The sequence below is a fragment of the Ovis aries genome, chromosome 3, assembly GCF_016772045.2.
Source record: "Ovis aries strain OAR_USU_Benz2616 breed Rambouillet chromosome 3, ARS-UI_Ramb_v3.0, whole genome shotgun sequence".
NCBI lineage: Eukaryota > Metazoa > Chordata > Mammalia > Artiodactyla > Bovidae > Ovis > Ovis aries.
In genome coordinates this window covers 193,295,739-193,308,564 of record NC_056056.1, presented here as the reverse complement: position 1 = coordinate 193,308,564, position 12,826 = coordinate 193,295,739, and the positions used below count along the sequence as shown (strand labels likewise).

Sequence of the window (12,826 nt, the reverse complement as noted above, 5' to 3'; positions counted from 1 at the left end):
TGGGTTCTCAATTCTGTTTCATCCAAAAGTTTACAAGTTACTACATTTCCCAGGAATCAGGCTTTGCACAGATTCTTTGCATACATTATTTTACAGAATTTTCTCAGTAAGCCTCTAAATTAAATTAAGTTTCTCCCAGATATTATTCTTTTACTGTTGGGATGGCATTCTGGCTTATTAGAAGTAACAGGGGAAACAGATATGAGCAGAGCTGTGAGCCTGAGCAAGTCATTTAACCTAAGAGTCTCCTCTATAAAACTGGAACAACAGTGTCTACTCAGGTTCTATTTTTTTTAAAGATTAAGTAAGAAAACTATAGCTACATGAACACCCCCTTCAATATGACGCCAAGCACAGGGAAACAAAACCTAGTCTCACTTGGCCTGAAACCCAGCTGAGATGCTAAGTAATTTGCTCAGTCACAAAAAGTACTAAGTAGCAGACATCAGATTTTAACATCAGTTTGTTTGAATCCAAAGCCCATGTGGTACAAGGGGGACACAGAAAGATGAAAACTGGGACGATTTTTAACCAAATAACTCCAAAAAATTTGAACACAGGTGGTATAACATCATATAACATAAAGAATAAAAGTGCTAAAATGTTCAGTTCAGTTCACTCAGTTGTGTCTCTTTGCGACCCCATGGACTGCATGACATGAGGCTTCCCAGTCCATCACCAACTGCCAGAGCTTGCTCAAACTCCTGTCCATTAAGTTGGTGAAGACATCCAACCATCTCATCCTCTGTCGCTCCCTTCTCCTCCCACCTTCAATCTTTCCTAGCATCAGGGTCTTTTCCAATGAGTCAGTTATTGGAGCTTCAGCTTTAGCATCAGTCCTTCTAATGAATACTCGGGTTTGATTTCTTTTAGGATTGACTGGTTTGATCTCCTTACTGTACAAGGAAATATCAAGAGTCTTCTCCAATATCACAGTTTAAAAGCATCAATTCTTTGGCATTCAGCTTCCTTTATGGTCCACCTCTCACATGCACATGACTACTGGAAAACCATGCTTTTGAACTAGATGGACTTTAGTCAGCAAAGTAATGTCTCAGCTTTTTACTATGTTGCCTAGGTTGGTCAGCTTTTCTTCCAAGGAGCAAGCGTTTTTTAATTTCATGGCTGCAGTCACCATCTGCAGTGATTTTGAGGCCCAAGAAAATAAAGTCTGTCACTGTTTCCACTGTTTTCCCATCTATTTGCCATGAAGTGATGGGACCAGATGCCATGGTCTTAGTTTTCTGAATGCTGAGTATTAAGCCATTTTTTTCACTCTCCTCTTTCACTTCATCAAGAGGCCCTTTAGTTCCTCTTTACTTTCTGCCATAATGGTGGTGTCATCTGCATATCTGAGGTTACTGATATTTCTCCCAGCAATCTTCATTTCAGCTTGTGCTTAACCCAGTCTGGCATTTTGCATGATGTACTCTGCATATAAGTTAAATAAGCAGGGTAATAATATATAGCCTTGATGTACTCCTTTCCCTATTTGGAACCAGTCCAAAATCACTGCAGATGGTGATTGCAGCCATGAAATTAAAAGATGCTTACTCCTTGGAAGAAAAGTCATGACCAATCTAGACAGCATGTTCAAAAGCAGAGACGTTACTTTGCCAACTAAGGTCCGTCTAGTCAAGGCTATGGTTTTTCCAGTGGTCATTTATGGATGAGAGAGTTGGACTGTGAAGAAGGCTGAGCGCTGAAGAATTGATGCTTTTGAACTGTGGTGTTGGAGAAGACTCTTGAGAGTCCCTTGGACTGCAAGGAGATCCAACCAGTCCATTCTGAAGGAGATCAGCCCTGGGATTTCTTTGGAAGAAATGATACTAAAGCTGAAACTCCAGTACTTTGGCCACCTCATGTGAAGAGCTGACTCACTGGAAAAGACTCTGATGCTGGGAGGGACTGGGGGCAGGAGGAGAAGGGGACGACAAAGGATGAGATGGCTGGATGGCATCACGGACTCGATGGACATGAGTCTGAGTGAACTCCAGGAGATGGTGATGGACAGGGAGGCCTGGCGTGCTGCGATTCATGGAGTAGCTAAGAGTTGGACACAACTGAGCGACTGGACTGAACTGAACTATTGCTGGTTCCATGTCCAGTTCTAACTGTTGCTTCTTGACCTACATATAGATTTCTCAGGAGGCAGGTAAGGTTGTCTGGTATTTCCATCTCTTTAAGAATTTTCCACAATTTTTTGTGATCTACACAAAGGCTTTGGCGTAGTCAATGAAATAGATTTTTTCTGGAATTCTCTTGCTTTTTCTATGATAGTGGATGTTGGCAATTTGGTCTCTGGTTCCTCTGCCTTTTCTAAATTCAGCTTGAACATCTGGAAGTTCATGGTTCATGTAATGTTGAAACCTAGCTTGGAGAATTTTCAGCATTACTTTGCTAGTGTGTGAGAAGAGTGCAATTGTGTGGTAGTTTGAACATTCTTTGGCATTGCCTTTCTTTGGGATTGGAATGAAAACTGACCTTTGCCAGTCCTGTGGCCACTTCTGTTTCCCAAATTTGCTGGCATATTGAGTACAGCACTTCCACAGCATCATCTTTTAGGATTTGAAATAGCTCAGCTGGAATTCCATCATCTCCACTAGCTCTGTTTGTAGTGATGCTTCCTAAGGCCCACTTGACTTCACATTCCAGGATGTCTGGCTGTACGTGAGTGATCACACCATTGTGGTTATCTGGGTGATTAAGATCTCTTTTGTATAGTTCTTCTGTGTATTCTTGCCACCTCTTCTTAATATCTTCTGCTTCTGTTAGGTCCATACCATTCCTGTCCTTTTATTGTGCCCATCTTTGCATGAAATGTTCCCTCGGTGTCTCTAATTTTCTTAAAGAGATCTCTAGTCTTTCCTATTCTATTGTTTTCCTCTATTTCTTTGCACTGATCGCTGAGGAAGGCTTTCTTATCTCTCTTTGATATTTTTTGGACTTCTGCATTCAGATGGATATATCTTTCCTTGTCTCCTTTGCCTTTCACTTCTCTTCTTTGCTCAACTATTTGTAAGGCTTCCTCAGACAACTATGTTGCCTTTTTGCATTTTGTGACTGGTGATGGACATAAAGTCCGATGCTGTAAAGTACAATATTGCATAGAAAACATTCATAACCTGGAATGTTAGGTCCATGAATCGAGGTTAATTGGAAGTGTTCAAACAGGAGATGGCAAGAGTGAACATCGACATTTCAGGAATCAGTGAACTAAAATGAAGTGGAATGGGCGAATTTAATTCAGATGACCATTGTATCTACTATTATCTCCATTATATCTACATTATTTCTATTATATCTACTAGTGGGCAAGAATCCCTTAGAAGAAATGGAGTAGCCCTCATAGACAACAAGAGTCCGAAATGCAGTACTTGCGTACAATATCACAAATGACAGAATGATCTCTGTTTATTTCCAAGACAAACCATTCAATAGCACACTAATCCAAATCTAGGCCCCAATCACTTATGCTAAAGAAGCTGAACAGTTCTGTGAAGCCCTACAAGACCTTCTAGAACCAACACCAAAAAAGATGTCCTTTTCATCATAGGGGACTGGAATGCAAAAGTAGGAAGTCATGAAATACCTGTAGTAACAGGCAAGTTTGGCCTTAAGAGTACAAAATGAAGTAGGGCAAAGACTAAGAGAGTTTTGCCAAGAGAACGCATTGGTCATGGCAAACACCCTCTTCCACTAACACAAAAGACTCTACTCGTGAATATCATCAGATGGTCAACACCAAAATCAGATTTTTGCAGCTGAAGGTAGAAAAGCTCTATACAGTCAGCAAAAACAAGAGCAGGAGCTGACTGTGGTTCCAATCACGAACTTCTTATTGCAAAATTCAGACTTAAATTGAAGAAAGTAGGGAAAGCCACTAGACCATTTACATATGATTAAATCAAATCCCTTACGATTATGCAGTAGAAGTAACAAACAGTTAAGGAATTAGATCTGATAGAGTGCCTGAAGAACTATGGACGGAGGTTCATAATACTGTACAGGAGGCGGTGATCAAAACCATCCCAAAGAAGAAATGCAAAGAAAGTAAGAAAACAGTTGAAATATGAAATGTACAAGATGGATAATCTCTAAATACTGACATCCTAGGGAATTTTTTTCTTCCTTCTACCCTCCTACATTTTTTCAAATTTTCTTTAGTAAGCACTAATAATTTCATGTGTCCATCCAAGCCATAATATGGAAACAATCAAACTGCATGAGAAAGGCTGTTCATTAAATTAGGCTTCTACCTACTAAAGAATGGAAGCTACTGACATAAGCAAGAACTATACGGCAGCACTGGGACAACTCACTGGCAAAGTCAGTTTCCTCAACAGAATATTCCAATTGTTTAGTATACTTCAAAATGTCCAACCTTCACTTTCCTATTATTTACCATGACTTTTAATGCTCTGAAACATATTATGGTCAAAATCCATGTTTAATACTGACAAACGAAGAAAATGACCAAGGTCTGAATAATATATCTTTCTTGGCTACAGAGACTTGCAAATTTATACTAAATTTGATAACATATAGTTTGGTTTTTTTTTTTTTTTTGGCTTTCTTCCCTACATTAATACTGGGGGAAAATATGCATAGTGTTAGGTAAGAAGTATTTAAGATTTATATTATTCAGGCAAGCTCTGGTATCATACTTACAGCTTTCTGTATATATAGTTGATAACCTCATCATTTATGGACACTAACAGATTAAAGGAACCAATAATCAAATAAACCAAAAGGCAGTCTCGTTTTACCTAATGCTTTCACTTTTACTTTCTCTTTAACATATCTTAAAGTCATATTTCACAAGGTTTTTATACATAATTGAACCTTTCATATATAATTTTAGTACAACATAGTGTCTGTTTTGTAAATTAGGAATTTTCTTTATGGAAATTGTTTCATGACCTTTTCTTATTTTGGAGGTAAGACAAAAGGAAAAGAAAGGAAGAGAAAACTCAAAAGAAATTACTTCTACATTGCAGCAAACACAAAAATGTATACCTGAAATTCTTCAATTGGTAATCACATGTGCCATTTACTGAGATATTAAAAATAACAACGTGCATCATGCAGTGCAGAACCCAATACTTCTTTGTTGCTATGGTGTTGCTATGGATTAGGTGAAAATCAGTCAAGTGCCTGGTCCTGATTTCTACACTGCACCCGTGTAACCCGCCCTCATAGAGAAGGATTATCCCAGCTCTGAGAAGAAAGTCAAACTCTCCCTTCTCTACCCTTAAGGAAAATAAGCCATGCTGTCGTGACAACCTCTGTTCCAAACAGCCCTCCACGGTGCCATCCTGCAAAAATCTAGGGTTCAGTACAGCTGCCGTGCCGGATGCAGATAAAATACAGACCTCTTCACTACAAAAGAAAAAAAAAAAACAAACATAACCAAGTTAATATTTTCAGGCAGTCTAACTCTGGAAAATGTTAAATATCAAAGTCATTACCAAGGTGACAATTTAAATTTAAGATAGACTTTACTAAATATTATTATCACAGGATTACCTCCTAAATCTAGGATAGAAAATAGAAGTAACATTGTTAAAATGAAGACAAAGAGTATTCTTTGTCACTTAAAAATTGTAAAAGATATAGTATTAGTGATAATTCCTTTAAAATATGGCAAAGCTTATAAAGACTGGAATGTTTAAAAATAATGGTAGTAACAAACTATATTGCTAGCCCATTAAACTGTAATAAAATACTCTTTAAATGAATATTGAATTTCATTAAAATTATTCTAAAAGCACAACTATGTAAATATCTATATTGCTTTAGCTTAATTTAAACTTAATAATAAAAAGACAACTGACACAAACATACAAAGTATACTAGACAGAGCTTAAGCTACATCATATTATATACATGATAAAAACCGATTTTCCAAAGAATTATCTGAAACTCTTTATTACATATTATCCAACCTGAAAACCAAAAAACAATCAACATAATTATTGAATTTATGAATGAGATCACTCAAAGCTAATGGGAAAAGTAGCAACCTAGGGACAATACACTTGAAACAAAGTAAATGGACAAGAAGCAAGGCCATAAAAGAAATGATCTGCAAGAGGCCAAGCTTCTAACAGTTAAATGCACACTGAGAATATAAAAAAAACACAAAGCCACAGAAGGCACTGAATCAAATAGCTACTAGAGCAGGTGTGCATTTCAAGGTGTGCACTGCAGGGAACTAAATCCAGTAATAGTAAGTAGGACGGGTTAGAACAGAAAAAACTAGTAAAGACAGGATCTAAATACAAAGATTTTCTGAGGTCTCCAGGGAAAACAGAAGCTTACATCAGGTGAATGCAAACTTCTAAGTAAATGAATTGGACTCATTTCTGTAGACTCCTGCATCTCTGACTTATCTCCAGCAACTGAATCCATACCTCTGGCCTTCTCCACATGCTACTCTTTTCACCCTGAAAACCCTCCTTATGCCTTTTCTCTTCATGATATAACTCATTTCTCAAGGATACAGTTCAAGCTTCAGTTACTTCATTAAAACTTTCTTCCAATCTTCCTAACCTATAGCCCTCTAGGATCCTAAGATATACTGGGATATCTCTACCATACAATGTATTATGCTTGTCATAATTCTCCAGGAGAATGTGAATCTGATGGTAAGAACTGTCTTCTAAAACTATACCCCTAAGAGCTGAAAGTTTATGAAAATAAATCCACAAATAGAGCAAGACTATCTACTGGGGAAAGGTAGGATAAGCCTAACACGGTTAGTAGGTTAACAAAAGTAGAACAGCTTCTATGAGAACAGAGCAGTTCAAGGGTATAATATATACAAAGGAGTACTACTCAGCAATGAAAAGGAACAGGTTCTTACTAACTGTTACAGGGATGACACTCAATTTAATCTCAACTTAAACATGCTGAGTGAAATTAATTAAACAAAAAGGACTGCATAATGTTAAGATTCTATTTACATAAAATTCTATAAAAGTGAAAATTTATTCTAGTGATAGAAAGCAGATGAGCAGTATATCCTGTGACAGGGGTGGGATGAGAAGGGACTGAAGCGAAAGAGTACAAAGGAATATAGAGAAGCTTTGGGGGTGATATATGTGTTGACTGTCTCGACACTAATGATTTCATGGTTTCACAACTGATGCTAATGGTTTCATGATAATAATGGTTTCCTGACTTTTATGGTTTCACATAAAACTTATGTGAGAACTTTTCAAAGTAATGCACTTTAAACATGTGAGATTATATGCCTATTATACATCAATAAAGTTGTTTTTTAAAAAGAGTATAATATATGGTCTGCAAAGAAAAAAAAAAGATCCTTAGAGAATGAAACAGCATGGCTCTGTAACATCCTCATTTATTACAGTCTAATCATTTGTTTTCCAACAAAAATGATCAGCACCACCACAAGAAAGTTATCCATGTAATAGCTGGCAGTTAAGAATTACCCAACAGAAGGTGGAAAAATTAGACAGCATAAGGTCAAACAGTGTCTAGATGACATCTATTACCAACTTCTGAAGGAGTGGAAAGTAGGGTTCAAGGATGGCAGACGGCATAAAATCAGAACATAAGTAAAGAACTGGGAAAACTCTTGATTAAGAGAAGGGCCAAAATAAACTAGAAATAAATAAGCAAATGGAATGGGTAGGAAAATATCAGGTTGTGATCCAACAGTGAAATTTTATGGTTTAAAATTTTTAAAGAGGAACAGTTCCATGTGATAATGAAGTTAAAAGAAGGTTGAAACTCAACTGAGGCTAGAGGACTTGAGAACGAGAAAGCACAAGGACAGGCTGTTAGAAGGGAGATAATGTGTTTAACTGGAGGAGACAGGCAGGAAAAAGAGCAGAAAAAAGTTTTGGAGGTAGAAAATCCTGAACAGTGGATCGGCACGGACTTAAATGGGGAAGAGGTTGTCCAAATGAAAGGCGAAAAAGAAATTGAGAACTGAGTATGGAAGTCCCTTCCTAACTGGACAGCATTAGGGAGATTTGTTGGTGGGAAAAAGTTAAGTTATAGTTCATTAATAAAGGCAGAAGAGTTTACCAATGAATTTGAAAGACACACGGCGGTTCATTTACAATAGATTAAGGGTTTCAAAATCCCAGAGGAAGGAGCTGGTGGAGTCACAAACTGGAGTAAAGTACGCCTGGAGTTAATACTTGCTGTGTGCCAGTATTATATTCTCATTTAATGTCTCAATAACCTTAACTGATAGGTAGTTATTGTCTCCAACATATAAACTGAGGCTTGGAGGAGTAGAGCAATTTTCCTGAAGTTTCAGGAAAATTAAGCAGTAAAGATAGCATATGAACCTCCTCCTGATGTATTCTAAAAAAGCCCATGCTAACTGGATCAATCCACTTTTCTTCTTTTCTCCGTATCTGCCTAAAGCTTTTCCCCTTTCAGATGACAATCTGTAAACTACAGCATCTAGAAAATCAAGTTGTTATCATCATTTACCAGATGCTAGTTGATTCACTGTAGCCCACTACAGCATGACAGCCTAGTGCTTTGGCATGGGATTTTATTTCTTGTCTGATTTCTGCCCACCATGCATCTCGAGTTTCTGGTTCATCTGAAAAATAAATTTTAAATCAGTTCACTATTCAATAGCACATTGTCTATTTGAACAAGAAATATTTAAAGTACACATACTCTGGAAGGCAAAGAACTACTATTCCACAACAGGTTTTCAAACTTCACATCTTTAAAATGCTAGTTCTCAAAAAGCTTATTAACATTTTCATTTAATGCTACTTCTCAAGAAGTTTAACATTTTAAACTCAGGTGCTAGAAAATAAATCCTCTAGTTCTATTTGCTTTATTGCTTTAGGGCTATCTATAGGGATCTGTTTTATGAGACACAATTTGAAAGGTAGACCCAGAGTTTTCAGACTCTAATCTTAAACTAAAAGGACTTCCTATGTCTCACCTCACTGAGTGAGCACCTTGAGTCATATCCATAAATTTATTTTAAATTCTGATTTCATTTCCTGGTACTTAATTTTTAATAATGCAATACAGTCTGGGTTCTCTGCAAGGCATAGATTTATCAACATTAAAAAGCAGAAAGCCATCTGTAGCCATCCTTCTAAAGAGATGTGGGTCCTGAAGCAACGTGACAAGAAATAAAGGGACTGGCCAATTCAAAATAAAGAAAGCAAATACACTGGAAACATTAGCACGAAGAATCCAGTTAATGTACATAAGGACAAATTTCAGAAAGAACACTGAAACTCCATATATAGCTCTGTCATTAAGAAAATGCTTTCGAATCACAGAATCACATTTTATTACCATAGGGTAGGCCAACATTGCTTGCAATGGAGCGTTATAGATGGAACATCTGTCACATACACTTTCTAATTACTTGCATTTAGCTGCAAACTACTGATGAACAGCAGCTGCATATATAGTTAACTTTTCATGCGCAAAGATGTTAAAAACAGAAATGGTCTATATCAGCATATCCTAAATTGTTTCTTTTTTTGTGACCAATTCCATTTGGGAACAATTTGGAAAAGAAAAAACCTGGTCAACTCTAAATAAGATGTTAAGCTCTTACTGTAAATCTTTCACATTAAAAAGGCACTATTACGACTACAAATCCAACAATCCAAAACAGCCTTCTGAGTTTCTGTACATATGCAGTTTTCAAATACGTTTTTCAAAATAAGTAGAATAAGTAGAATCATACTCACTAGTGAAATACTGAAGACAGCAAAGTAAAGAAAGGTTAAAAGGCTTGTTATAGCTCACATTCCTATGGTGGAATTTTGTTTCCCCCACAGGGAGATCAGCAAAAAGAAGTGAGGAGATAAAAACCAGAACTACAAATGATGCCAGCCAGTTCTTGCGTTAAAGTCTTAGATCCAAGACCGTGCTACCCTAAAACTTTCTTTCAGAAGAGCAGAAAGAAACACAAAACTCCAGGAAACTGAGGAAAAGATCAAAGTACGAGATAAAGAAGGAAAAGAAATAGAAAATACTACAATATGGTGTTAGCAATCAATATTACAAATTCAGAAATGGGTGAGACAATTAGGAGGCCCTATTTTGCACATATGCTACTATGTTAAGGAATTTCTTCATACTCCTAGCTGAATTGTAGACATTAAGAGCACAAAAACACTTTCATATCCATTCTCTCTTTTTAGGACATACAAGTTTCCAGATTAATTTGGACATCTATTAACATCAACTTTTCCTAATAGGGAAATTTTATATCATAAGACAAACTATTATTCAACTAGTTGCTCCATCTATCAAATTACTTATGATTTTCTAAAAAGATAGCAAAAATAAGAGAACTATATCTCAGCTTAGAAAAAAATTATTTTCCTGAAAAGCTATGTGAAATGAAAAGTCGACTTTCTAAAACATAATAGTAAAACCTGCAATTTACTTTTCAAATCATTCTGGAAGTTTACAATAATATTTACTAAATCAAATAATCATATACTACATTTTAAAAAAAATAGATTTTCTCACATTAGGTTGAGCCTACATCTTGCTACATGGTAATACATGGCAGTTTTTCTGCTTTAAAAATTTTACAGGATGTAATCAACAGTATTATATTTTTTTTTAATTAATGAAAAATTTGGAAGAAGCTACTTAAGTTTGAGATCTATTTATTTAGAAAGGCCAGCATGCCTAAATGGAAAAGTATGTAATAATAATTACTATGAGATACATGTAACCACATAGAATACAAAGTTTATCTACATCAAACTTACCTTGGTATAACACATAAAATAATCAGATAATTAAACCAAACACTATGAAAGAATAAGTGGCTGATTTAAAAAAACAAACAAAAAACCGACAAAAAGCTGAATGCAGTGCAAGTAGAGCATTCATACTCTTCCGACAAGTTCACAAGCAGCCTTTATTTTTACATGAGCCACACAACTGCACACGGGGATGCCACTGTCGTAGTTAACACAGTATTTACAAGTTTAATAAAAGCCGAAGAGTTACATAACAGGAGGGCTAAGGAAGCAAATGGTGTTACGTCCACACTCCAAAGAATTTCTTAAATTTGGTTTTTGGCTAAAGCAAAAGCTCAAAGAACGAAGGGTTTTGCAAAGCAGATTCAGCAGACAGGAGCCAGAAACAGTGGAAACTTTGGCGCATGCTTGGATCAGGTGACGGTACAGACTGAAAACTATGGCAGCTCACTGAAATGGTTACAGAAAGTAATGGCCCTAGAGTCTAGGTGAAAGCAAGGCAAGCATACAGTAGGGAGCACTTCATCACAAACCAGTAATTGGATTAAAATCATTACCTACAACTGTGAGCAAGAAGTCAAGGGACGAATTTTTTGGCTATTAAATTTAGGGGTTAATTAAGATACAATTAAGAAAAATCAATTTATTTAATACTACAGAAAAATTAAGCTTCTCTTCAAAGCCTATCTTATACTTAATGCCAGAGATGAGCCACAGAATATTCAAGTAGCAATCATGATTCAGTCTAACTTACTAGTACTGAAAATTCAGAAACAAAAATCAGAGTGTTTAATCCCTACTAATGGAAATCTTAAAGCTTAAAAACTGCTAATTATACTTCTTATAGGAAATACATTACTGAATCTGAACTGTTTTATTCACCCTACAAAAAAGTAAAAACTGAGGATTTACCAAACTTATATAAAAGGCAAAACAAAGAACCTGGTTTAAAAGTTTACTGGCAACTATACACGCCTTATATGAAACTGGATACAATTTGGTCACTTGAAGGATATACAGCTGAGATGTGAGGGTTTGAAATTAACGTTTCAGAGATGTGAAGAAAAAATATCTTCACTTAAAATACCATGCTCCTCCCAAGAATCTATAGAATGATAATCATAAAAAGATTATCATTTTAGGAGATATGAAAAGTTACTTATTATATAAATTATATTTCATACTATTTTGTATTTTTCTTCCAAGGGTCAGAACTATACATAGATAATTATCACAAATCTTTTACTATATTCTTTTAATTGCAAGCATGAATTGAGTTCTAGATCAATGTCTCACTGATGCCTCTTACAAGGGTAACATCCTCACACTTACGCTGACACCACACTTAATTCGTTTTTCTATTACTTGTCTAGAGCATGGCCATAGCTTGATATCTTGCCATCTTTTTAGTATTTTATCTTGTTTCTAAAGCACAGGTGACACTGGTAAAGATTCCTAAAATGACAGTAATAGTTTACCCCTCAAAAAGTAAAGAAGTGAACAACTCAACATAATATGCCTTTATAAAAGTCCATTCCTTCGAGATTTTAGGCAATTACACATTTGCAACTAAGAAATGCTAACTACATAAAGAGTTAAATGTAGTTCTATTTTTATATAGGTCTAGAAGAGAATAATTCTGTCCCTGGGAACCTTTTAGTCAAGTTGAAAGAAAAAAAAAAGGAAATGGGCAGTTATTCAATCTAATTTTTAAATAAACAAGAGAAGATAAAATGTTAGATAGGATTTTCAGAAAAAGGACAATGTATCTTGTTACAAAAAGCTACCTTCTCAAATATCTGAAAGTAATAGTCCAACGCAAAACAACCTTTTGAAGAAGATAAATTTCCACTAACAGAATAGAAATTAGAGAGTCCAGGTTCAAGGAAGTATAGAACCTCACACTGGTTGGGGATTCAGTATAGACTAAAAAGAAGAATCTCATTATAGAAGAAGTAATGCACAAACTGAGAGTGAACTTCAAGATGTGGTAATTTGGAATACTAGGATGGTGGCTCAGATACAATCCATGTTGGACCAAACTGCAGTTGTTACTATTTGTTTAAAAAAAAAGT

The 12,826-nt window shown here is 35.9% G+C and overlaps 1 protein-coding gene across 40 annotated transcripts in view; it reads right to left on the bottom strand.

Annotated features, from left to right (window-relative positions):
• C2CD5 (C2 calcium dependent domain containing 5) overlaps window positions 1-12,826 on the bottom strand; it is an 87,918-nt gene that overhangs the window by 30,975 nt on the left and 44,117 nt on the right. For all 40 annotated transcript variants that reach the window (XM_012175207.4, XM_042247417.1, XM_042247423.1 and 37 more), the window contains 2 exons: window positions 8,479-8,593; window positions 5,287-5,382 (listed from right to left, as the gene is read on the bottom strand). In XM_012175207.4, coding sequence (XP_012030597.2) covers window positions 5,287-5,382; window positions 8,479-8,593 — 211 coding nt within the window. The remainder of the gene's footprint in view (window positions 1-5,286; window positions 5,383-8,478; window positions 8,594-12,826) is intronic.